Source organism: Neofelis nebulosa, chromosome 8 (genome assembly GCF_028018385.1).
Source record: "Neofelis nebulosa isolate mNeoNeb1 chromosome 8, mNeoNeb1.pri, whole genome shotgun sequence".
In the NCBI taxonomy this organism is placed as follows: domain Eukaryota; kingdom Metazoa; phylum Chordata; class Mammalia; order Carnivora; family Felidae; genus Neofelis; species Neofelis nebulosa.
This window is the reverse complement of record NC_080789.1, coordinates 137,745,828-137,772,551: the sequence shown is the minus strand read 5'-3', so window position 1 is coordinate 137,772,551 and position 26,724 is coordinate 137,745,828. Positions and strand designations below refer to the sequence as shown.

The 26,724-nt window shown below is 44.6% G+C and overlaps 2 protein-coding genes across 9 annotated transcripts in view; one reads left to right on the top strand and one right to left on the bottom strand.

Annotated features, from left to right (window-relative positions):
• The window catches only part of FBH1 (F-box DNA helicase 1), a 224,680-nt gene that overhangs the window by 63,854 nt on the left and 134,102 nt on the right, over positions 1-26,724 (top strand). The gene's annotated exons all lie outside the window — the stretch shown is intronic.
• IL15RA (interleukin 15 receptor subunit alpha) overlaps positions 1,175-26,724 on the bottom strand; it is a 49,021-nt gene continuing 23,471 nt past the window's right edge. Inside the window, exons 2-8 of one of the 8 annotated variants that reach the window (XM_058681981.1) lie at positions 19,006-19,200; positions 14,201-14,356; positions 11,539-11,733; positions 11,314-11,389; positions 9,916-9,948; positions 4,147-4,219; positions 1,175-1,415 (exon numbers count right to left, since the gene is read on the bottom strand). In XM_058681981.1, coding sequence (XP_058537964.1) covers positions 1,269-1,415; positions 4,147-4,219; positions 9,916-9,948; positions 11,314-11,389; positions 11,539-11,733; positions 14,201-14,356; positions 19,006-19,200 — 875 coding nt within the window. In that variant the 3' untranslated portion in view covers positions 1,175-1,268. Of the gene's footprint in view, positions 1,416-4,146; positions 4,220-9,219; positions 9,513-9,915; positions 9,949-11,313; positions 11,390-11,538; positions 11,734-14,200; positions 14,357-19,005; positions 19,201-26,724 lie in introns of those variants that run through there. The other 7 variants (XM_058681982.1, XM_058681984.1, XM_058681983.1 and 4 more) reach the window with 7 other exon arrangements.

Here is a 26,724-nt window from a genome sequence, read left to right as displayed (position 1 = left end):
TTTGAAATTCCTACCCTTCCTTCCCTTTGGATGAAACCATCTAAAGCGATGACGGGAAGTTGGTAAGGAATGGATACTTTGAGAGCTTCTGGAGGCATGGGGATGCTTGCTGCTGTAGCCTGTGCCCCACTTCCTGGATGCTGGCGGTGGCTCCCTGGCTGCCCCTGGCTGTGCGTGAGGCGGCTCATGGCCCATTTATAGTGGGGACTGCTCCTCTCCTACCCCACTACCCTTCCTAAATTTCATCTAAGCTGGCATCAGTGGAGCCATGTGACCTTGGGCAAGTCAACTGCTATCGGCCTCAATTTTCTCATCGATAAAAGGAGGTGAGATTAGGCCTGTGATTTTACAAATACATGTTCTAAAGGAAAGAAAGAGAACAACACAGGGAAAGAGACTGTGTGCGCCAGGCACACCTGGGCCATAACCTGTTGCTTCTCACATGGAGGTCTTATTAGAGATTTTCCAGAACTGAGATCAGATCCAGATTTAGGCAAGATTTTTTTTTTCTCCTTTTAGAAAGAGAGGCCAAGCTCTACCATTTGGGGCTCTGTATTCCCCTGCTTTCTCCTTTTTTTTCTTTGTGGTATGTTTCTCCTCAGTGATTTTTCAGTGCACTATTTTTTTTTTTTTGTATTGAAAATAGACATTTTGTTTATACAAGGTACAATTTCAAAATAACAGTTATAAAATATGTAGCTATAATTGACAAGGAGTATAAATAGAAAAACGTATATATGGGAAATGTCACTGAGTTCAGTTTCCTTCTTTCTGAATCCTTAAATCAAGAGGACTCACTGGGCACAGTACCTCTTTGCTCCTTTTCAGTGCATGCAGAGCACCTAACTGGAGAGACGGTGGTTAGGAGCTACGATGACGTCGTCATCATCGCAGCCGTCTCATAAGCCAGGAGGAGCCGCATAATTCTCTTCCAGCCGCAGGTGTATTTATTTCTCTTCTTTGTGAACTGCAAGTAGGGATGCGGGATGGAATAGTCAAGCTGATGAGCTTTCCTGAATAAGTGTCTTAATGAAGTAAAAGGAAGGCCGAGGTGTCCAGCCACTCCCAGGAAAGCTTCAAGTGCCAGGACTTTAGGAAGTCAGCCCTACTCCTGAGACAGGGCATCCTGAGACTGGAGAGGCTACAAATACAGGAGGTGTCTCGGCTGAACATGTTTGTTTTATCATCCTGACGGGCTCTTTGCTGGCACCCAACACCTGAGTCTTTCCTTGGACCTCTTCGGCTAGGGAAGAGTTGGCATCCTTGCTTCAGCCTTGGCTGCCCTCAGCTTCCCCCTGGAATTTCCTAGGTTGTATGCTTGGTTTTCTGCATCCTCGTCTCTGCCGTTGGTTCCCCCAGTCATTGGTATCTCTTCCATGTTCTCCATTGCAACAGTGCGTATCTGCGAAGTTTGCCTGTAAAGCAGGTAATTCACAGGTTTTGAAAAGAGGAGAGGGTTGCCCGCAAACCAAGTCAACAGATGGTTCCTATTGAACACTCAGATGGAGAAGGCCTAGATCGCTTCCATTCACAGATGGAATTTAAACCTTAGTTTGGTATTTTAACGCCATCATCCGCTAAACATTCACCATGCTGTTGGAGCCACTCACCCCCTCTTTTCCCTCTGCTAAATAGCAGTAGTCAAATGGCAGGAACAAAAAGGAAAGAGTCCTGGGAGCCTGGGGAAGCCAGACAAGATCGTCTTGATAAAAATGATGCAATATTTATAAAGCTTTTAAAACAGTTCTTGGCACTTTGTACGTGTTAAAGAAACAAATATATTAATCAGTTCCTGAGTCACCAAGAGTAGGGGAGGCAGAGTCTTAATTCCACATGTTTCCCTGTCACTGTTTTTTTAGGCCCTGAGTTTCTGGGTCAGCAGTTTTCTTCCATGGATTATATCATGTACCTCTTGAGGATAGGCAAGTCTAGGGCATTTCAAAGTAAACACTTTGAATCCAAACAAAGCCAAAACGTCAATTTGAAGAGCTATATCCACCCTAAGCTCACTGCAGTTACTGTTTACAATAGCCAAGATACGGAAGCAACCTAAGTGTCCGTTGACTGATGAATGGGTAAAGAAATGCTATGTAGATACAATGGAATATTACTCAGCCATAGAAAAGAATGACATCCTGCCATTTGCAACAACACAGATGGACCTAGAGGGCATTATGCTACGTGAAATAAGTCAGACAGATAAAGACAGATACCATATGATTTCACTTATATGTGGAACCTAGAAAACAAACATGGACAAACAAAAGAAACACACGTGTGGGTACAGAGAACAAATTGGTGGTTGCTAGAGGTGAGGGGCTAGTGGCCAGCAGGTGAAATAGGTGAAGGGGATTAAGAGGTACAGACTTCAGTTATAAATTAAATCATGGGGATGTCATGTACAGCATGGGGAATGTAGTCAATGATATTTGTAATAACTTTGTACCGCGTCAGGTAGTAAGCAGACTTAGCATGGGGATCATATCATAATTCATAAAAATACTGAATCACTATGATGTACACCTGAAACGAATTGGACATTGCATGTCAACCATACTTCAATAAAAAAATAATACAGTACATAAGCACTTTGAGCTCCTTGGAGTGAGAGCTAGACTATGGATCAGGACTCTAGGCCCACGTACTGAAAATAATTTGCTAAAAGCCAATTTGTTGAGTGACAAATCTACCTAATAACCTACTTGCAAAAAAAGAACTTTATGGCAAAGAATTGATTCACCAAATGACCAAGTAGTTATTATGCTTTTCATTATGCTTTTCAGGTTTATCAATTCTTCTTAAAGATACATTTATGAATATTTCCTTATTATAGTCAGTGAATATTGATGTTTTCATCTTATAAGCATACTTATTAGCCATGCATACCAAATATACAAAGTCTTTTAAGATTCTTTTTAATGTATTCTTAAAATAGACTATGTATACTTTTTTTAAGTCAATATAGTTACTCATTATAATCTCTTAAGAATGTAACTCCAAATACAACAGCTCATGTGGAAATTTAGTTACAGTGATATTTTGAAAATCCTTCAAAAGTCATTTTTGATTTTGCCGCATTTGAGCATTTTTGGGATTGTTTTGACAGATTTTTGAGTAACACATCAAACTTAGTGTGTTAATTTCTAAACGATCTGTGAGGTTTCTGGCACCTCTTTTGGTTGAGATGGTATTACCAGCTTTTGAAGATTGATGTGAATATTTAGGTGACTTTTTCGTTGTGGCTTTAGAGCAGTATTTCATGGAATATTCATGTTGCCAAAGTCAGGCTCAAAGGATGATATAATCTTTATACTGATAAATTTAGCAAAGAATATTTAATGACTAGTGACTAAATAGTTTCAGCAAACTTGATTTCCATTGTTCATTGTGTAATGCTGAGGAAGGATCCAGAACAGCCATAGCAATATGGAATGCTAGAACACTGGTTATTAATTAATAGGAGTAGAAAATTAAGACTAATATGCCATTTGAGGCTTTAATGAAAATGATACAAGTACCTAAAGAGTAGAAAAATAATGAAAACTCTGGGGCACCTGGGTGGCTCAGTTGGGTGAGCATCCGACTTCGGCTCAGGTCGTGATCTCATGGTTCATGGGCTGGAGCCCCGTGTCGGGTTCTATGCTGACAGCTCAGAGCCTGGAGCCTGCTTCGGATTCTGTGTCTCCCTCTCTCTGCCCCCCCCCCCCCCCAGTCATGCTCTGTCTGTCTGTCTCTCTCAAAAATGAATAAACATTTAAAAAATATATAAAAACTCAAATTTCAGCAAGTGGCAGAAGATGTACTCTACCCATGAAATGTATATATTGCAAGAAAATATACTTGTGAACGTAGCGTAAGAGCTGCATCCCCATCAACTTAGTTATTTGGCACGCTTTCCTTCCAAAAAGGAAAGAAAACTTTTCTGTTTCTGACTGGGGGCCTGCGGACTGTCTTGGAAAAAGTGAGGGGTGTCCCGGGGCTGGCTCCCCTTTGGGCCAGTACAGAAGGGGGTGCGTGCAAGAGCCTGCCTCAGTAGCCGGGAAAGGGGTCCTTCCTTTGCGAGGGCAGGCCCGGAGTCTTTACGGTGCCGCTCTTTTCTCGGAGGAGGAGCAGTCTCGTCCGGCGTGATTCTCTTGCTCTACTCACCTGGATCTTTTGTAACACACCAGAAGTCCCACACATACTACACAGAGCACAGCGACAGGCATGACGATGGCCGCTGTAAGAGAGCAGAAGTGAGCCGTCATGCCAGAAGTCCCGGGAGCAGGTTCACTTCTAAGAACTGGACAGTGTATGGTTCACCTTCCTGCAGAGAGATCCGAATGCCTTCCCAGCCAGCTTACTGTTGTTAACACTTCTCGAGTTCTCTGCGGCCCGATGCACTCTACTTGTGGGCCAGAAGTCCATGCTTTCCCCACCAACGCCACCAGTTCATGTTGTCCCCATCCCCCCTCCTAATCCCATCCTTCCCAACGAGAGAGACACGGTGACAGGATGAGAAGGGAAGGCAAAAGCCTCAGAGTTCAAGGGCTGGGGTGGGACTGTGCGGACAAGAAGCCATATCTGCTATGAAAGCCACAGTCAGAGAGCGGACAGGGCGAGGGTCCTCCTCAGTTGTCCCTGAGACATCCTCTCCTTTTTCGTCAGCTTCACAGAATCCTGATTTAGAAACCACAGCATGCAGTGTAGCATATCTTCCAATTTCACCCGTGTTGTTTTTTTTATTTGCCTGCATTGTTTTTTGTTTTTTGTTTTTTTTATTGGCAACTATGGTGAGGCAGATTGGTAAGGAGAATGAGGTGGTGTTCTAAGAGAGGTGTTACAGGTAAGAGGAGAATAAGATAATGGCTGAGGAGAAGGGAAAGATCCTGTTTTGGGCAAGTTGGAAGGCAGGGTCTGGAGTGGTGGGAGGCCAGTGGCTCTCGGCCATTTGAGATTTATTAGACAAGATAGGAATCTTGTGGGATCTCCTGGTAGCAAGAGGGCTTAGCCAGAGGACACAGTGAACCTTTTTTTTTTTTTTTTTTTAATGTTTTATTTATTTTTGAGACAGAGAGAGACAGAGCATGAGCAGGGGAGGGGCAGAGAGAGAGGGAGATACAGAATCCGAAACAGTCTCCAGGCTCTGAGCTGTCAGCACAGAGTCCCACGCGGGGCTCAAACCCACGAACCGTGAGATCACGACCTGCTCCAAAGTCAGACGCTTAATTGACTTAACCCCAGGCACCCCTGTAGTAGTGTTTAAAACAATTTTTAGGGGCACGTGGGTGGCTCAGTCAGTTAAGCGACTGACTTTGCTCACGTCATGATCTCACTGTGTCTCCCTCTCTCTCTGACTCTCCCCCTGCTCACTCTCTCTCTCTCTCTCTCTCAAAAATAAACATTAAAAAACCACAATTTTTATATTAATCTCAATCTCTTATTAATAGAAAAATTAAATTAGTAAATAAAATATATCCATCCAATGGAATATCATTCAGCTTTTAAAAATTATGAAATGAGGGGCGCCTGGGTGGCTCAGTCGGTTGAGCGTCCGACTTCGGCTCAGGTCACGATCTCACGGTCCGTGGGTTCGAGGCCCGCGTCGGGCTCTGTGCTGATGGCTCGGAGCCTGGAGCCTGCTTCCGATCCTGTGTCTCCCTCTCTCTCTGCCCCTCCCCCACTCTCACTTTGTCTCACTCTGTCTCTCAAAAATAAATAAATATAAAAAAAAAAATTATGAAATGAGGGGCGCCTGGGTGGCTCAGTTGGTTAAGTGTCCAACTTCATCTCAGGTCATGATCTCACTGTCCATGGGTTCGAGCCCCGTGTTGGGCTCTGTGCTGACAGCTCGGAGCCTGGAGCCTGCTTCGGATTCTGTGTCTCCCTCTCTCTCTGCCCCTCCCCTGCTCACGCTGTCTCTCTCTGTCTCAAAAATAAAAACATTAAAAAATGTTTTTTAATTATGGAATGAATCTGTATCTATTAACATGGAAAGATGTCCACAATATCTCAAGTGAAAAAAGCTGGTTGAGATAAAAATGAACCAAAAAAGAATCTCCAGTAGGCCAGATGTATGTCCATATGCACAGGACAGCCTTGAAGGATAGATCCCAAAGTATTAAGTCATGGTGGAATTGTAGATAATCTTTACTTTCTTTTTTAAAACAAATTTCCTTTTTTCCTGACGTTGTTGACACGATACTGTCATCAGAAGACAGTAAAGTTGTAAAAGCAAAACTACCTGTGCCTAACTAAATAAAAATAAAATAGAAAAGTCCCAGAGGAAATAACGGGAAACATGGCAAATCAGTGAGAGATGTTTTGAGTTTTTAGACTTATCATTAATCATCATTATGACTAAAAACCAGAAATAAATTTCTAGGCAGAGATGGTGTACCCTAGGGTAAACTATTTCTTCACACTGACTAATAGGCTTGTTATGCATTTACTGTCCACGGAGGGATTTATTGGAAAAGGCCAGCTGATGTTAACTATGGTTCTACTTTCATAATGCATCTTCCTGTTTCTTCTGAATAAGAATAGAATCTGCAGACTCCAAGCCCAGGGAGGGGAGGGCTCTTGAGCCAACGATACGACAGAGCAGTTTGAATTCAGTGACAAACTCAGATCCTTGGCCTCTTCCTCAATTATATCCAGGCAAACTGAGTAAAGAAACCGACACCAAAATCACTAAAATGATAGGTAAACATATCAACTGGCAAGTTCCCCACCCTTTGGTGTTTCCTCACGGGGTGCATGGGCTGGAGAAAAAGGAAGACAGAGAGGTCTGGTGAGCCAGAGGACAACAGAGGAGGATTTGAGTTGGGGGAGGGAGGAGAAAGAGTGGATTATTGCTTGGGAGGCCGGGAAAGGCCAGTAACTCCCTGCCCTGCCTTCATCCTACAGCGCATGCGGGTCTGACGTAAGAGATGGCCTTGGCAGCCAGTGGCCACTGTCCAGTGCGGATGATGAAAATGTCCCCTGAGAATATGGGGACTCACCATTCCTTAGCAGTCCCTGCAAACTAGGTCAGCCAAGGAGTGCTATTTGCCATGTGGCCATGACCAGAGTGCTGGTGTGCCTGTGTCCGAGGAAGGCAGTTTTGAAGTAAGAATATCAATTCATTATTCCTGGGCAGTGTTTCTCTGCTGTCTCTTACTGTGCTAAGCACATAACAAGTGTTGGGTTCAGAGTAGGCACTTAATAAACACGTAATTGATTGAATTAAACCCTTAAGGGTCCATAAATTGAAGTACTTCTGACCTGCTGTTTGCTTCTCAATGAGAAATCTGCATTTTATTGCAACTTAGGACCAACGTGGCACCAAGTAGAACTCGATTTATATTGAATAAACAGATGAATGATATAGAGCTAGCTCATATTAAAGGCTGAGCATATCAACTGCAGCAAATTTATTTCTGATATGAAAGACGAGAGGTATGACAGTTTGAAAATCTAACTCTTCCCTCCCAGCATATTAAAGGGACGTGGCAGGGTGAACACTTGTCCTAGGCGACATTCTACCTTTTTATTTTACAATCGGGAGCCCTCAAGAATAGCCTAGCCAAGGATTGGAGACCAGATAGTTAGAATGAAGGAATGAAATTATTGATTAAAAAGGCTGCCAAGTGAGCCTGTAGATATTTAAGACAATGAAATGATGAATCACACTTCCTAAACGTTTATTAATAAATGTCCAAGTCCTCAACTTCACTTATTCATTTGCTGTTTATTAGGCACCTACCATTTTCCATTTTCTGTTGAACTAAAAAAAAAAAAGCAACTTTTAAAAGCTGTGGTAATCATTTATATAGCTTATTTTAAAAATGGTGATATCAGTGGTTATCGATGGGCTGATTAAAATATTCACATTTGCTGAGCGACTACTACGGTAAAGCGTTTATATACCCTTACAAACACTCTCAACTGCTTGCTTCTTCATGCAGAAATAGCAACATTTACTGATGCTCAGGGAGCCAGTGAATGTCTCTGCCACTTGAACCTGACGGGTATACTCTTGGTCCACAGTACTGGGATATATATGACGTAGTCGGAAGTCACCATCACTAAGTGTCTTTAGAAAACTAGCATGATTTCCATTTTAGCTTCCACCTTCTTAGCAGATAAAACTTAACGCCTAGTGAAGTATAACTCGTTTTTATTTCTTTGCTGACAATTATTTGATCTGTCTTGTTAAGTTAGGTGCTAACATGTTTATATTGAAGCACCCTCGAAGAAGGAAATCTTATAACAGGAAAGATTTAAAGTTTTTGTTTGTTTGTTTGTTTTTTGTAATTCTCTGTATTTCCAAAGTTTCTTGCACGGAGCTATCAGACTATTGCAGGTGTTGAGTTAATGTGTATTACACGACACTAGAGTTTGGGAGAGAGTTTCTGATGTTTTAGTCCAGTGAAAGTCACGAACTGGAGAAATACATCATAAGATGATATCCCGTAGTAAAGTAGTTGTTTGAAAATCGACATAGGAAATATGGCCCCCAAATTTTATGTGTAGGATTTTATCCTACAGATTTCTTTGCACATAGCCAAGTGATAGATAGAAGGCTTTCCAATTAATCACTGTTTGTCATGTAGCCAAGACTGTCAACAGTCACATGCCCATAGGGGGTTGGCTACACAAATTGTAGCAAATCCAGGTAGTGGAATATTTGGTAGCTGTTTTAAAGAATGAGGTGGTTTCTATGTGTTGGTATGGAAGGATTTCCACGAGGTACCATTAGTTGAAAATGAACACAGGTGCAACACAGTGAAACTAAAATACCTAGCTAGCATCGTGTATCGATCCTTTCTGAAAGGATGCCCAGAAAGCTGGTAACAGGAGTAACTTTCTTCCTACAAGGGAATTTTCAGGTTAAGATGGGGCTTTGTGCTGTATGTGTTTTTGTAATTTGTAATTTTTAAACCCCGGCAAATATTACCAATTCAAAAAAATGAATAAAAAACTTAAAACTTTGTGGAAAGGTGAGCATAGTATATTACATAAGGAGAAAAGTTAGGCTGGCTACTTGACTTACTGGTCACCTCTTACGTGATAAACATATTTTAGTTTCAATCTCTTGCCTTTGCATATAAGCTGTTGAAATGGCTGAAGCTGCTTGTTTTTTTTTTCTAGATGACACTTGATGCAGATAAAATATAATCATAAAAATATGAGTCGTTCTCTAAGAGGATAACTCGTGAATAGAAAATAGAAATAAGTTGTGTTTTCTCTGTATAAATTACAGTGTTTTTTTTTTTTTTTTGGCTTATTGAAAACTTGTACAGACAAAAGTCTTAGTCTCTCTTACTACTTGCATTTCTGCCTTCTTTCTCTTCTTCTCTCTCCTCCCCTCCCTTCCTCTTTTTCTTTCCTCTTTTCCTTCCAAACACTTTTCCACTCTCCTCCTTAACACTCACCGGGACAGTCTCTTCCTCTCCTACGTTGAGTGTTGTGTGCGTCTTGTGTAGACAGCAGCCTTTTATCCCAAGAAGTGTGGCCAGTCTTGCTGTAAAGTGCATGGGGCTAACACCCTGTGAGAGATTAATGCAGCTGACGGATGAATAACATCATGTTACTGACAGCCGCTCACACGCTTGTGGTTCTCTGCTAAGTCTGGGATGAGTCTAGCCCGGCTTAGTGGAACTGAGTAGCTGAACGAGGAGGCCCTTTTGTGATGTGCCAGCTCTCTGGTTCCCACGTGTGTAGCCTGACAGAGAGAAGCTACCAGTATTGAGATAAACAGTCATGGTAGAATCCCATAAGTAGGGTGATCCTATCTATGACTTATTATCTACACTGAGTCACTTTTGAGAGTGAAAGGGGCTGCGAGTGGCCATGGTGGGGCAGCAGGCATAAGCCAGGACTGTTCCGCACCCTGAGACCGAGGTCCTCAGGGCAGAAGCACTGCTAGGACCAAAAAAACAAAACACTTACCAGTCACAGTTCCGGAACTGTATGAATAGGTACCTGCAGAGAAGAGAGTGCAGTTCAGTTATTGCCGTAGTCCTAAAGGCACTCATTTCTCACTAAGCAGGAGGAATTCTAGACATTTTGGCTCCCATCTTAAAGCCTGAGAGAGTCATGGCTGGCGGAACCAAACTTCCGTTAGCAAAGAACAAGGGTAGTTTACTTAGCTGCTGGGCCATGCTTAAGGATCACATATGCCCTTTTGCACAACAAAGGAAACCATCAACAAAACGAAAAGTCAACTTACTAAATTGGAGAAGCTATTTGCAAGTGACATAACTAATAAGGGGTTAATATCCAAAATGTATAAATAACCTATACAACTCAACACACACACACACACAATCCAATTAAAAATGGGCGGAGGACTTGAAAAGATGTTTTTCCAAAGAAGACATACAGATGGCCAACAGGCACATGAAAGGATCCTCAACATCACTGATCGTCACGGAAATGCAAGTGAAAAACCACAATGAGATATTACCTTACACCCGTGAGGATGACTAGAGTCAAAAAGACAAGACATAACGAGTGTTAGGGAGGATGTGGAAAAAAGGGAAACTTGTGCACTGTTGGTGGGAATGTAAACTGGTGCAGCCACTGTGGAAAACAGTATGGAGGTTCCTCAAAAGATTAAAGAGCTACCACATGATCCAGTAATTCTACTGGGTATTTACCCAGAGAAAGCAAAAACACTAATTTGAAAAGTTATATGCACCCGAATGTTTATTGCAGCACTATTTACAACAGCTGAGATATGGAAGCAAGCCCAAGTGTCCATCAACAGATGAATGGATAAAGAAGATGTGGTGTGTATAATCACAACGGAATGTTACTCAGCCATAGAAAACAATGACGTCATGCCATTTGCAACAACACAGACAGACCTAGACAGTATCAGGCTAAGTGAAATAAGTCAAACAGAGAAAGACAAATACCGTACGATTTCACTTGGATGTGGAATCTAAAAAACAAAACGAACAAACAGACAAAAGCAGAAACACTCATAAATACAGAGAACGAACTGATGGGTGCCAGAGGGGAGGAGTGTGGGGGGCATGGGCAAGGTGGGTGAAGCGGGGGCGGGAGATACAGGCTTCCAGTTATGGGATGACTAAGTCATGGGGATGAAAGGTGCAGAATGGGGAATGTAGTCAAATGTATTTTGTGGTAGCGAAGAAAACCCCCACAAAGAATCAGATATGCCTTTGCGGCAGACGCAGATTACCAAGGGCTGTTTCATACCGCAGATTGTGACTCCAGATTGCAGAAAGCTTCCACCGTCCTCCCATATTGGGAGACGGCAGATACCATTCAGATCGGCAAAGCCTCTGCCATGCAGGTCAATACGCCGAGCCTTCTCACCTCTGGGAGACGGACTTTCTTTTCCAGCTGACCGAGCCAAGGCAGAGCACAGAGGTTAGAGAGCAGAGCAAGGAGGCTGTGGCACAGAACAGGAGGCAGAGGGTTGCTGAGTGGCCTGGACTTTGGATTGCAAGGTGTGATGCTAGGCAGCCAGCTCACTCGAGGTCTCCACCCACATCTCATGGACTGCTGACCTCTCCTAAAGTATGCAAAGCCAGTGCTAACCTGGCGTCTCCTGCGAGGCAGAGGGGGTGTGTTCCAAGGCCTTTGCTGTTGTCTGAGCTGGGGCTCGGGAGGGTTCATTATTGATTACCCCTGTGGTTCCCGCAGCCGGAGGCTTTGATGGTATCAGCCTGGAGCCTGGCTCAGTAGCTGCCTTTGTGGCCACTGTGCTGTCTGACTTGGAAGTGAAAGCTGGCTCTGTAGGAAAGTGCAAGATATGGAGAACATAAATACTTTGAAGAGTGTCTCCGCGCAGCTCTAGAAGACAGTAGACTTCAGACTTGCTCAAGTGAGCCCACCCCGGGCTGGCCCTCGCCCAGCACCCTCCTCCAGGGCTCTTTGGGGAAATCCCTTCAGTGAGTAGCCTATTCCTCCATCTGGATGGCCGAGGGACATTTGAGAACACGAGAGGATCTACAGCTATTTATCATGGTGCACGTAACCTAAAGATCCCACAGATTTGAGTCGTTCCCGGCTTGTTTACTAGAGAAGGCGCGGAAGATGCGGTGAGGGACTGATCTCAAAAAACAAGTATGACTGTATTTACCAAAGATATCTGGGCTGCTGATTTTAGTTTCCTTTCTGCGTGTTTGCACACAACTTTTGAAATAAGGGGAAGCCTGAGATTCAGCCAGACCGAGTTTTAGAGTATTTGAAGACAGTGCCCTGGTTTTGCCCGGATCTAAGGGAGGGCAGCCCTCCTGGTGTTTATGTCCTCACCCTCCCTGTGCTAACTGGCATATAGCCGCTCCCAAACTGTGAGGCGTGGTGGCAAGACTTCACTATTCTCTTTCCATGAAAAATGGGTCTTCCGTTGCACTCTTCATGTCTGAGAGTTTGATGGCACAGTTTCATCTGACCACGTGTTTGATGCACGAAGCAAGGCTGGGAGAGGCCCCTTGATTATTCTCATCAGTGGGTGATCTGGGCATGACTTGGGTCAAAGGGGTCTTGGAATTACCCCAAACTTAAATGTAGCCAGTACTCTACTATATCCTCTTGTTTGTAGTCAACTAACTAACTAACTAACTAGGAGGAAACCTCCTTCTGGCCTGTCTTCCCTTCAGCATTGGTTCTCAGCCTTGGTTCCCTGAGAATCACCTGGGGAGCTTCTAGAACCCGAGTTCCCAGACTGCTCCCCAGACCACCAGAGTTCCAAGGAGATCCCAGTGTGCCTCCACGGCTAAGAAGCCATGTTCTAGCTCAGAGCTGCCAACGGCAGCAGAGAGAGTACACCTGGGGCCAAAAGGGGGAGACCAGGGCCAGGAAAAGCCACTGGATGACCAGACATAAAACCTCAAGAGTTAAGTGTAAAGTAAGGCTTTCCCAGGATATAGAGCACATTGTCCCAAGCAGCTAAGGTCTCAAATTTTCTTGACATCAGGACAGTGCTGGGGATTGGGTTGGTTAAGTGTCCAACTTCGTCGGCTCAGGTCCTGATCTCGTGGTTCATGAGTTTGAACCCTGCATCGGGCTCTGTGCTGACGGCTCAGAGCCTGAAGCCCGCTTCGGATTCTGTGTCTCCCTCTCTCTCTGCCCCTCCCCTGCTCTGTCTCTGTCTCTGTCTCAAAAATAAATAAACATTTAAAAAGAAAAAAACATCAGGACAGTGCTGAGCAAATTGGGATAGAAGATTACCTAGGAAAGACCCTGGAAATGTGGGGTGTTCGCAGCTTTTTCCCAGAGCTGTCATAGTTGGGATGGCTGGGGGACAATTCTTCAGGGGTCCCTCATGTTTCCCCATGCCTTGTCAGCAGAGTCCCTGACAGCCCTTTCTCAGGACTAACTTTTCAGGGATGCTCGTGAAATCTCGGAAGGTGGAGATGGCACCTCCCTCTGGAGCAAAGGGCAGACATGGCCGGCCAGTTATAAAAGACTCCGGTTGCTTGAACTCGGGCCTCCTCTCCTGTGGGGCAGCCTGCTGGATGTACAGGCATCTTCTAGACCCATCCCTGCCGCCCCCGTGGGACACAGGGAGGAGGGAATTGACAAAAGCATGCCCACGCTCCCGCTGACTGCTGAGCCCTGTAAGGGAGTCCTTGGTCTCTGAATTGGGGAGCTAATGTTCTTCGCAGGCACCCAGGAAGTTTTGGTGGGTTAACACACCAGGCAGGCAAAACCTCAGATCCTCCCCAATTCTTGATGAGGAAATACATCTGCAACTAAGTCTGATCTGGCATATGAAAAGTGGATTTGGAACCACTATTAATTACAGTAAAACCTTGGATTGCAAGTAAGCTTTTCTGTGAGTGTTCCACAAGACAAGCAAACATTTCTAATAAATTTTAACTTGATAAACCAATGACGCCTTGCAATACAGGTTGTACGTGACGCTGAACGTCACATGATCATACCTGAGCCAATGGTTCTTGAAATTCCCGTTGATATACGAGTGCTTTAGATTACAAGCATGTTTCCAGAACGAATTATGCTCGCAAACCAAGGTTTTACTGTAAGTCCAATGAAACCTGGGTATCAAGCACCTTTGATTTAAAAGAGAAAACGAAGCTACTATAAAATTTAATTTTGACTCAAATAAAAAGTGGGTTCTGTTTGTTGGAGTCTGCAGCGGGACTCCAGCAGGGCCTCAAGAATCTGACACATTTGTGGGGACCTGAGAGGTGGTGGAGAATGGGAGTCCTTAAAACGTTTCCAACGTCCCTACCTTTTCCAGAAAGGGAGGTGCTCTCTGGCTCTGGGGTCACCCCTGCCGGCATTTCTGTAGAGGATGGCTTTAGATGAGTCAGGGAGGGGTCTCCTAGAGAGAGCATAACCACATGGCATTTATGAGCCTGAGGGTGGAGACTTGCTTCAGAACTGGCTATAAATAAAAAAATAATACATACAGAAATTTAAAATGGAGATATCCGGCTTCCTGGGAGAGGTCAGAAGCACAAGAAATAGTCAACAAACAATGTGTCCCAATCTGTCATTCCCATGCAAATGCAAACAGACTGCCAACTATTTTTCTAGGCTTTCCAAAAAGTTGCGCACATATCAAATGTCTTTTATTTTTGGGTAGAAGGGTATTCATGAGATCAACTCAGTTTTATAATGTTGTCTTTTACATGGGAAAATACATGACTACTCAGTAGCTTCAGTTATTTTGTAAGGAAAAAAAATAAAAGCATCCCAAGCACAAGAGGTTAGGAAGAGTAATGGAGGGAGTTGTTAGTGGCAGAAGGTGAGATGTCTTTGTGCCAGTGAAGCCTCAGGGTGCTCGAGTCTGTAGGTTCTACAAGTCTGTAATTCCAGGTCTCCCCCCTTCCTTCCTCTTCCCCCACCCCCCACCAGCTGGTTCAGAGCCTACAACTCTTCTCCATCCTGGATTCGTTCATCCAAATGGATTGGAACTTCAAAGAAACAGTCACTCTCCCTGCAGTGGAAAGCCCTTATTTTTGCCCCTGGATTACAGGTACCAGCGCGTGCCCGGACTGGACAGAGTAAGCTGTCTACTCTGTGTTTTTGCCACAGTGCTATTGCTCGTACCTGTCCTCACCCAGCTCATCATTGTAGTGGCATTTGATGCCATGTGGTACTATGTTCTGCCGCTGAGTGATTCCCTTGCAACAAACAGAAGGCTTCCTCCTTGCCCTGATGTCTGCGAGACGGACGTGCAGGGGGAGAGGGAAGGAACGCACACTCAGTGAGAAAGTCTGGCTCTTCAAGGACTCTTACAGCAGAGGGAATTTGCTCTAGAACAACTCCTTCTGTCCCCTTCCCCAGAGAGGAGTGGAGAATGTTCACAAATGTTATGAGAAAGTATCTAGTTTGCAGTTGGATAGCCACCAAATATGCAATAAACCATGAGCTAATCTTTATGTTTCCAAAGTAAGGGACCTAGTAGTCCTGGAAATAGCCCTACTGGCTTCCACTCCAAGGTTGTTGACTTCTTCTGGCAAAATTACCCAGTTGTGGACGGTTAAAAATAATTGATTCGGACAACCTTCCGTCACACGTGCTCTGGAGTGCTGGCTGGACACCAGCCTATGGGTGACCAGGCTAAGGGAATCTGCCCGGTGGGTACCCCCATTCTCCTGGGTGGCTAACAACAGAGAACAGTAATAATTTCCCTGCACACCATCTTCTAGGAAGAAATTGGGAAAGATCTCTGGAAAGCAAGCATGCTGTGAGCATACACCCTTGTCTGTAGCCAAATTCTATCATAATCTTAAAGCACCGATAGTAATAATATAGGCATAACTCAGAGAGATATTGTGGGTTCAGTTCAAGACCACCATGATAAAGTGAATGTGGCAATAGAACAAGTCACATGAATATTTTGGTTTCTCAGTGCATAGAAAAGTTATGTTTAGGGAGGGGCCAAGATGGCAGAACAGCATGGAAGTTTTTTGCATCTCTTGTCCCTGAAATAGAACCAGATCAACACTAAACCATCCTGCACACCTAGAAAACTTATTTGAGGATTAATACAACAATCTGTACAACTGAACCCGAGAAAAGTTATGTTTACACTATAGTTTATTAAATGGGCAATAACATTGTGCCTAAAAAAATCAATATACATACCTTAATTTAAAATGATTTCCTGCTAAAAAGTGCTAACCATCATTTGAGCTTTCAGTGAGTCATAATCTTTTTGCTGGTGGAGGGTCCTCCCTCGATGGTGATGGCTGCTGACTGATCAGGGTGGTGGTTGCTGAAGGTTGGGGTGGCTGTGGCGATTCCTTAAAATAAGACACCAGTGAGGGCACCTGGGTGGCTCAGTTGGTTAAGCATCTGACACTTTGTTTTGGCTCAGATCATGATGTCACAGTCCATGGATTTGAGCCCCGCATCAGGTTCTATGTGGAGCCTGCTCAGGATTCTCTCTCTCCCTCTCTCTCTCTGCCCCTCCCCCACTTGAGTGCACACACTCTCTCTCTTTCACTCTCAAAATAAATAAACAAAACAAAACAAAATAAGAGACCCCAATGAAGTTTGCCACAGCGACTGACCCTTCCTTTCACGAATGATTCCTCTGTAGCAGGTGATGCTGTTTGATAGCATATGACCCACAGTAGAACTTTCAAAATTGAAGTCAATGCTCTCAAACCTGCTGCTGCTTTACAACTGAGTTTGTGTCATATCCTGAATCCTCTTGTCATTTCAACAGTCTTCACAGCATCTCAGCAGGAATAGATTCCATCTCAGGAACCCATGGGAAGCAGCACCTCCTCATCCGTTCAAGTTTTATCCTGAGATTGCAGCCATTCAGTCCCATCTCAAGGCCCCACTTCTGATTCTGGTCCTCTCGCTGTTGCCACCTCATCTGCAGTGACTCCCTCCACTGAGGTCGTGAGCCCCTCACAGTCATCCACGAGGGCTGGAACCAACTTCTCCCAACTCCTGTTATCCTGTGAATGTCGATATTTTGACTCCTTCCCACGAATCATGAGTGTTCTTAATAGTATCTGGAATGGAGAATCCTTTCCAGGAGGTTTTCAATTTACTTTGCCCAGATCCATCAGAGGAATGGCAGTGATAGCCTCATGGAATGTATTTCTTAAATAATAAGACTTGACAGTTGAAATGACTCCTTGAGCCATGGGCTACAGCATGGGTGTTGTATTAACAGGCATGAGAACAATAATAATGCCGTTATCCATTTCCATCAGAGCTCTTGGGTGATCAGGTGCATTGTCAATGAGCAGTCATATTTTGAGAGGAGTCGTCTTGAGCAGTGGGGCTCAGCAGTGGGCTTAAAATATTCAGGAAACTACGGGGCACCTGGGTGGCTCAGTCAGTTGAGCGACTGACTCTTGGTTTTAGCTCAGGTCATGATCTTGAAGTTCATGAGTTCGAGCCTCACGTCGGGCTCTGTGCTAACATTGCAGAGCCTGCTTGGGATTCTCTCTCTCTTTCTCTCTATGCCCCTCCTCTGCTTGTGCTCTCTCTTCATTTCTGTCTCTCTCAAAATAAATAAATAAACTTAAAAAAATGTTCAGTAAACCATGTTGTAAACAGAAGTGCTGTCATCCAGCCTCTGTCGTTTCATTTCCAGAGCACAGGCAGAACAGATTTAGCATAGTTCTGAAGGGTGCTAGGCATTTTGGAATGGTCAGTGAGCATTGGCTTCAACCCAAAGTCACCAGCTGCATTAGGCCCTCATGTGAGAGTCAGCCTGTCTTTTGAGGGGTTGAAGCCAGGCATTGACTTCTCCTTTCCAGCTATGAAAGTCCTGGATGGCGTCTTCTCTCACTCTAAGGCTGTTTCATCTGCGTTGATCATCTGGATAAGCTAGATCTTCTGGATAATTTGCTCGCTCCACCTGCACTTTTATGTTGTAGAGACGACTCCTTTCCTCATATCTCTTGAGCCCACCTCTGCCGGCTTCAAGCTTCCTCACCCCTGTCAGCTTTCATAGAACTGAAGAGAGGTCAGGCCTTGCTCTGGGTGAGGCTCTGGCTTAGGGGAATGTTGTGGCTGGTTTGACCTTCTATCCAGACCACTCACACTTTCTCCAGAAAGAAACACTCGTGTGTTCTCCGGAGTAGCACTTTCAGTTTCCTTCAAGGTCTTTTCCTTTGCATTCACAACTTAGCTGACTGTTGGGCACAAGGGTCCCAGTTTTTGGCCTGTCTTGACTTTTGACATGCTTTTTTTCCACTAAGCTTACTTATTCCTAGTTTTTGATTTGAGAAGAGATGTGATTCTTACTTTCACGTGAACACTTAGAGGCCATCGTAGGGTTATTAATTGGCCTAATTTCTGTATTGTTCAGTCTCAGGCAACAGGGAGGTCCAAGGAGGGGGAGAGATGAGGTAGGAGTCAGTCGATGGAGCACTCAGGATACATACACAACATCGGCTGATGAAGTTAACTGCCTTACATGGGTGTGGGTTGTGGCACCCCAAAGCAATTACAGTAGGAACACCAAAGACTGTTGATCCCAGATCACCACAACAAATATGAGAAAGTTTGAAATACATCAAGAATTATCAAAATGTGACCTACAGACACAAAGTGGGCAACTACTGTTGGAAAAATGGCATCAACAGACTGACTCGCTTGAGGCAGGATTGCCACAAACCTTCAGTTCGTAAAAACAAAACAACAAAACACACAATTATGTGTAAAATGCAACACCGCAGAGCGCAACAGAATGAGGTGTGGCTGTAGTGAATGTTGACCGGGGCTCACTTAACATTGCTACAACCCACAATGTTGACCTCAGGTTCATTTTCTAGATGATGAACGAAGTTCCAAGATAGGAGGGCCCTTGCTCAGGATGGTGCGGGGCCGAGCCAGGGTTGGAACTCAGAATTGTGTGACCCTAAATCCTGTACATTTCCCACCCCCAGAGGTGTTGTTTAGAGGCCCAACGGTTCAGTTAGCCTCAGACTTCCACACAAATGTCTTGTCCCCCTCCCCCGAGAGATGGGCTCCCGCAGCCTTCCACACTGCCTTCCGTTCTCTGTACGGTCTTGGCGAGGGGGACAGAGAGACAGTGCAGGGCCGTGTACTTACTGATGCACTTGAGATTGGGAATTGTCCAGTGGGCAGTGTTCGTGGTCTTGTTAAGCACGCACTCTGTCAGGGTGGACGTCCCGGCTTTCCGCTTAAAGCCAGTGTTACAGGTATACCGCTCGGTGGAGTTCAGTTTGTAACTCTTGACCCGGATGTCTGCATGTTCCACAGATGTGGGAGGAGGGCACGTGACACCTGCAAAGGTGCAGACAAGAGAGGAGAGGTGACCACATTTCAGCTGGCTCAGAGGAGCTCCCCAGGGTCACTTGGGTGGCACTCAGCACCTTCGAGCCAGGGACTGGCTCTCCTGGGGGCCCCTTAGGATACACCCCACATTCCAAGCATGTGGAAAATGTTCAGTAAGGGCTCTCATCGTTTAGAGGCCTCCCAGGAGCCTTGCCTTAGGCGCTCGCCATCCAGCATGGCTCGGGACTGGGGAGTCATCAGTGGAAACCCTTCTCCCTGCCCTCCCCTTCCTATTGGTCTTCCCAGCCCACGCAGCCCAGCCCGGGCCTCTGAGCTCTCTTGCCTGAAAACAGTAACAGCCCTGGGATTGCTCTCCCTGCTTGTTCTCCCTGAAAGCCTTTCATCCGTTTCTGTGACACAGCCAGGTATCTTCAGAAATGCATATGATGGTTTCACTCTTTCCTGGTTGCCCACTGCTCTTAGGATAAAAACTCACATCCTCAAGAAGTCTTCAAGGCTCTGCTGGATGGGGCCCCACCTCCTCCCTAGCTACTCTCCCCCTGTCCCCCGCCCCCAGCCACACTGGCCTTCGGTCCCCCCCCCCCCCCCGCCACTCACCATGCCTACCGCTCTCCCCAGCCCATCTCCTGCCATCCTCCCTAACTTGAACATGACTTTCTCAGGAAAGCCTTCCCTCCCTGCTGCTCCCCCCTCAAAGCAGCCAGGTCCCGTAGTTCCGTGTTCTTTCCCTGCGCAGTCAGCTGCCTTCAGGGTTGTATGGAAGACACTGAGATGTTATAATGTCTGTCTGTCTGTCTCCTAATGTGCGCTGCGAGCTCTAGAGGGTGGGGGCCACATCTGTTTTGCCCGACACCACCCTCCCTGAGCCTAGTACAGTAACTGGCAAGAGAAGGTGTTCAAGAAACACCTGTTCAGAGAATGACATTTATTATGCACATGCCCTTTACCCCAGCGATTTCGCTTCTAAGAATTTTCCCGACAGACATGCTGGCATATTTATGAAGTGAGTATGTACAGAGTTATTGATTATAGTAGCCAGTATCTGTGTGAATTACCTCGCATGTGGTCAGCAGGAGACTAATTTAGTAACTTACAGTACAGCTACTCCTTGAAGAAGTGCTAGTCAGACCTCTGTAACAGACAAAAGGGTGCTCTTTATCACTGAAGTGGAAAGATCTCCCAGACACACTGTTACATTAGGAAGAAGACGAACAGAACCCCGTGTGTCATTCGCTGCCATCGGTGAAAAAAGAAGAAATGGTACCTATCCACAATTTTTTGTCTGTACATAAAATCTCTGAAAAGATGCAAAAGACTATTAACACCGGAGGAGAGACAGCTGAGGACACGCTGGGAGTGGGAGACTTTTTACTGAATGCCTTATCATAGCTTCTCACTTTTTTCCTTTCTATACTTTCTGAATTTTTAGTAGTACAAATGGTTTACCTGTTAAAAATGCTTTTGAAAGTTTTTGGAATGTTCTGTTTCTTCAGCTGTTTTGTAAATGGATGTTTTTCCTTTTCATAGATTACATCTAAGCCAGGGTGAGAATTGAAATAGTTAATAAATAACCAGTGCCACTGAGATGCTGACCGATTGGGATGGGTGCAGGCAATCATGGGGGCCGGGTGGCTGGCCACTGGCCACAGATGGAAGGCCACACTGATGAGGGCTGGCAGAATATTAGTTGTGCCCAAATGTTATATACTGTTTAAAATACATGAAATTCTTCATAATGAAATAAGTTGGGGTGAGGGATTTTGGGGTTCCCTGCCATAGGAACTCAGACCTCAGTTGAATCTAGGGCAAGAGAGGGGTAAATCATGCCAAGTGTGAGTGTTCACTGCTTCTATTGTAAGATGTTGCCTGTGAAATAAATGTGAGAAATGCAGAAGATTCTAGAATTAGGTATTTTTGGCTTTCTCTGAGCCAGTTAAGGCAGCTTGAGGTAAAATTGAAGCCAAGAGGTTTTGCAAAGCCATTGGGAGGATTCTGGGCCCTCTTTTGGGAGACAACCCACCAGTCACTCCCAGCAGACCGTGGGTGTGACGAAGTGCATGCCCAGTGAGAACTAACATACCTTTTGTCAGAAGAATGGTACCAAAAGAAGGTAAGAGCCAGAGCTAGACTGATTCAAGTTTTCTCCAAGCTGTGCTACAGTGTTGAAAATGCCCCCCACCCTTTCTAATTAGAAGTTGAAAGATTTGAGCAAGATTTAGACCCTAAGATTTTCTTCGGTATGAAACTTACTGGTTAAACCCCATGTCCTGGGACTTGCCCAACCATGTACATTGATTTCATTTTTGTGGCACCTCTACAGAGAGGTGCTCAGTAGATCTGCAGGGTAAACTCCAGACCTTGTCTAATGACTTGAGGGCATGATACCTACTGAAGTTCTTGATCCCCATATCTGGCTATATGCCAGGAACACACAGTTCTAGTCTGCAAGTGTGATGATTTAACTACTTGAAAATACTGTAAATGGCCCAAATCCCAAATGGATGAGGTGAGTTCAGTCACCTGTCCATCGTAGACTTTGGTGCAAGGTCTGAGGGGGACAGAATCTGGAAAATGCAACCATCTTCTGTATTTCTCCATGTCATAGTGAGGATTCTGGATTCTGGAACGTGAATCCCCATCCGTCCCAGAAAATGTAATGTCTCTCTGATCTTATCCTGGGTGTGGTGAGTGGTGCTGGTTTCCTTCTGCATCCTTCAAATAAGCCAGTCTAGTTTGATTTACCCAAATAGTGTCTGTGTTTGCTTTCCTGCAATCTGAGACTTCTTTTGGTTGGGCAGGATCTGGGGTCCGCTTTGGTAGCCACGGGCCCCCAAATGGCAGCTTTCTCCTTCCCTTTCACCTGCTTCCTGTGGGCTGGCCTGTCTCTTCCTAGGAACCCTAGCTTTCAGGACTAGCCCCCTGATTCCTCTGCCCCAGTCTTGCCTGTGTTTTCCTGCAGAGAGCAACCCCTGGATTGCCACACTCCCCAGCTGCTGGCTTAGTTTTGGACGTCCAAGAATGACCGCCAGAATCACCAGGACATGAACTCACAGCCCAGGCCCCTTATGCCATATCCCACCGGCCAGCTGGGCTTCTTTACGCATTAGGGTCAGAGGGATCCCCCTCCGAATTCAGAATGTGGTCAGAACAGTCTGCTGTAAATGCCTGGCAGCCTGCAGGTAGACCAGCCTGCCAGTGGATGAGCTGTTGGGTTCTCCCTTCCTCCTTCAGGAAGTAAGCTCTCCCGGCTGAGGCTCCAGCATGCCTCATACCTGAGCCCACCTGAGCTATGACAGCCCCATGGATCAGTAAAGCCCAGGCCTTACTGTAGTCTTCCTAGTCTCAGGAGAGGAAATGGATTGTTTGATTTTTGTTCTTAATCCAGCCACTGACTTTTAAAGTCCCACCGATAATCTAGTCTTAGATTTTGTACAATATAAGATACATCTGTGCTGTTCTTTACCACTCCATGCTAGTAGTCTCAATGCTCTTCATTTACGTGGCTTCTAGAGTGGACTCAAACATTTTCTTTTCCTTTTCAGTGAGGTCATAAGATAATCTTGATTTAGACGTATCAGTTTCCTAAAAATACTATTTTCTTACTAATTTCTATACACAAAATTAATAGGAGAGAAGAAATCTGTCTGCTTAGATTTACTTCCTTTACCATCCCGTCTTCTCTCTCTCTCCCATCTGGTCTTTGGATTGTATCTTGTTCGCCTGAATCCCTCCCAGAACATTTTTATTCACCAGTAGTCCTCAAGTTCCATTTTTAAGTTCAAGTAATGTTCTGAATCTATTGATCTTCTGTCTGTCATCTTTTTTTTTCAGTCTCTGCTGTTTTCTGTGTTGTTTTCACATTGGATATTTTTCTCGGCAGATTGTTCTACATCTTCTAAGTCCTAAAATACTCTCCTCCATTTAGAATGGTGGTTTTCAACTTTTAGCATTTGTGGCACACTTTGAAATGAAACATCCGTGACCTGTCACTGAGGGGGATTTAGAAGGTCAAGGCATTGGTGACCATATCAGCAAGAGTTATAAAGAATTGATGCTATGGTAGAAGGGCATCAGTGCTAAAGTGTGACTCATTTCATGGCCCCTTGGAGCTGGTTGCTATGTGTGTGGGCAGTTTATTGAGTCTATGTGAACTCAGAGTTCTTACAGATTTCAAAAAATATGCAGTCTTCTCTGTAATCGCTTGACTTATTCCCCTTATCTTAGATTCATGACAGATAGTACCCCTCTCAGCTCAATACACCCCTTCTGCCAAATGCCGGTGTTATTGCAGGTGTATTCAGTTTTGCAGCAATCAATCTGACACAGCAACTAGGACAGGGTTCACAGGAAACATGCCATGCACACAGTTGAGAACCACTTCTTTGAAAGGAAAAGTAAACCAGGACAGACACTGAGTAAACAGTGACAAAGTTTATAGCCTCTACAGATTTTCCTTGAAAACTCATCGATGCTGTTAAATCAGAGGGCAAAGGTCTAAAGGCACCGTCAATGCTCTTTTCTTCTTGATAACCTCTGGGAACCAGTCATCATCAATGAGAAAGACAAACACAGCCCAGGTTTCCCACTGTTGGAAGAAGAAGTTACAACTATGGAAAGGGGGGGGAGAGGATGGCTAGAAAGTGCCCTATGATGTTAAAGAGAATTGGGACCAGCGATATCAGAATGTAACCATGGGGTGTGTGTGTGTGTGTGTGTGTGTGTGTTTATGCATGTGTGTGTACGTGTGTCTGTACATGGGAATGTGCATGTGCAGATGTGTGTGTGTTTGTGTGTCTGTGCGTGTTCCAGCTCTCTCCTCTTACAATGCTTAGAAGCAATGACATATCAGCACTGAATGTACTTGGTGTCCAGATCTTGGTCTCCATCAGAAGAAACCATGGCTACTTGAGGAAAAGGCTGATTCCAGGGCTAGGATGGGGAAGGCATGCCAGAGGAGCCTGGAATACCTTGTACCAGAAAGTAAGGAGATACTCAAAGAATGATGGTGACATATCAAAAGGATATAGGGTGAAGGCTGAACTGGCTGTCACTGGCCACATACAGGACCATTTGAGTATCAAAACAAAGACAGTAATTATGACAGATTATGGAACAACATAAAACAAAACTCTGTAAGTCTGAACTAATATAAACAAATAAATGAATAAATAAGTGAGCAGAGGGAGAAGAGAAAGCCCTCCTTAAGGTATAATTCTAACTAATAGAGAAAGAATGATGGCATAAGGGAAGAAACAATGCTAGAATGAGCGGGTTGAAGTTTGATAATGGACAGGACATTTATATAGTGTGGCGGATTCCACTGTGTCAGTTTAGCTAAGTGGGACACGCATTCCTCAAATCTCCTCCCTGCATGGTGACCAGTTAGCCTGTGGCACAATCACCAATCCTGGGACAAATCAAGTTCATGTGCCTCCTGATACAGTTCACTGAGAAGGACACAACATCACACCTGTGGTATTTCTCCCCCAGATCCATAATCTGAATCTCATCATGAGGAAACACTAGTTGAACCTAAATTGAGGGACATTCTAAAAAACACTTGGCCTGTATTCGAGATCAAGAAGGATAGAGAAAGGCAAAGGAAATGTTACAGACTGCAAGAGGCTAAGGGGACATGGCAACAAAATGTAACATGTGGTCCTGGATTAGATTTGGAATCAGGGAGAAAATGGCTAACAAGGGCATTATTGGGACAACTGACAAAATTTGAATAGGCCCTGAATATTAGATAATAATATTGTGTCCAGGTTAAACTTCCTGATTTTTGATAAGTGTTCTGTGATTATGTGAGAGTGTTGTATTTTAGGAAGGCATGTAAGAGAATGTATTCTTAGGAAATATATACTGAAGTATTTAGGCATAAAGGGGCATAGTGTCTCCAACTTACTTTCAAATACTTCAGAGGAAAACACACATATGTTATAAATATATAGACAGAGGGGTGATAAGGCACATGGGGCAGAATGTAAACAGTTGGTGAATCTGGGTAAAGGGTATTCAGAAGGTCTTTTTTTCCTGTTCTTGCAGTTTTACTATTAAGTTTGAGATTGCATCCGAATAAATAAGGTAAAAAATAAGCAAAGTAAGTAACCAAACAAAATCCAGTTGGCGAATGTCACCCGGGTCCCTTTCTTTGAGGATTGCTCTGGAAGGAAACTCTAAGAGCCCTCGACAACTCAGGCCGAGATTATAATCTGGTCAGGAAAATGTTCTTTACGTATTTCCCTCCTTGTGGTTTTCACAGTGCTGCCTTTCCCTCTTCTCTTGTCCCTTAATCACACCTTTTAGAGTTCCTCATTCCATTTCCAGGGCCTAAGAGTAGTGTTTCCACTCTTTCCACGTTCAATATTTTGACTGTGGCTTTGGTGGGTTGTATAGGTTCATCGTTGCCCTATTGGAGTCCTCATTCTGCTACATCATCTCTGTTCCTTACAGTCGTCCTTTTCATCCTGGGCCCTCTCTGTCAGTGATTCCTAAATGTGAGCATACAGTAGAGCCACCTGGAGGGCTTATTAAAACCCAGAGTGCTGGCCTGTCCTCCCAGAGCTCCTGAGTCGTAGGTCTGGGGCAGGGCTGCAGAATCTGTATTTCTAGCAATATCCAGGTGATGGTGATACTGCTCATCCAAGAACCATGCTATATGGTATTTACAGGTGCAGGGTCTCTTGGCATCACCACAAGTTACTTTCTTGCAGGCATTTAAAGTTTCTCTTGAAGTTATCTCAACCTATGGTGTTGATTGCATCAGTGAAGATTTCTTTCACAGGTTCTTCCTGATGTGCTCTTCTGAATTTCCATTCTAGCAGTTTTTAATTGGACCCAATCCCCCCACCCCCATTTAAAAAATGTACCTACTCCCGGAACCTGGGCAGTCTGGCTTTGTCTTCTCTGCATCTACACACCATGCTACAGTTTACCCCATGAGAGGAATTGCATACACGGAAGTATGAATATCTTGCGTTGGGTGGCCTAGATTATAGGGCTCTGAGAACAGGGAAGTGATGCACTTTGCCAGCCCACCAACATGGGCTTGTTGGTGCTGTCTCTACATTTATTAAACACGTTGCCTAAACCAGCACTGGGGACATGAAGCACACTGGAAATTCCCAACTAATCCAGGGTCAAATCCCACTGATGGCATTGCTACAATTCCTCCCTGCCCCCACAGCAGTTCCTGGGCTACTCGTGCAGCAGGTTATGAATTCTAGAAGGAAAACAATAAATGCATTCTACTTATTTTAAAAAAATGTACCTACTCCCCATGCACATGTGTGTGTGTGTGTGTGTGTGTGTGTGTGTGTGTGTGTGTGTGTGTTTAGCTTGGTAGTACCGTGGGTTTAGTTCCATGCTACCAAAATCTTAAATCTGTGTTTGTAGTGCTTTGCTGTATGTTAACAAAGATGGAAAAATACTTAGAGATGGAGGGTGGGGTGGAATGGGGAGGAATGATCATAAAACACTCCACTCTAGAAATATTTAACAGTAGACCGG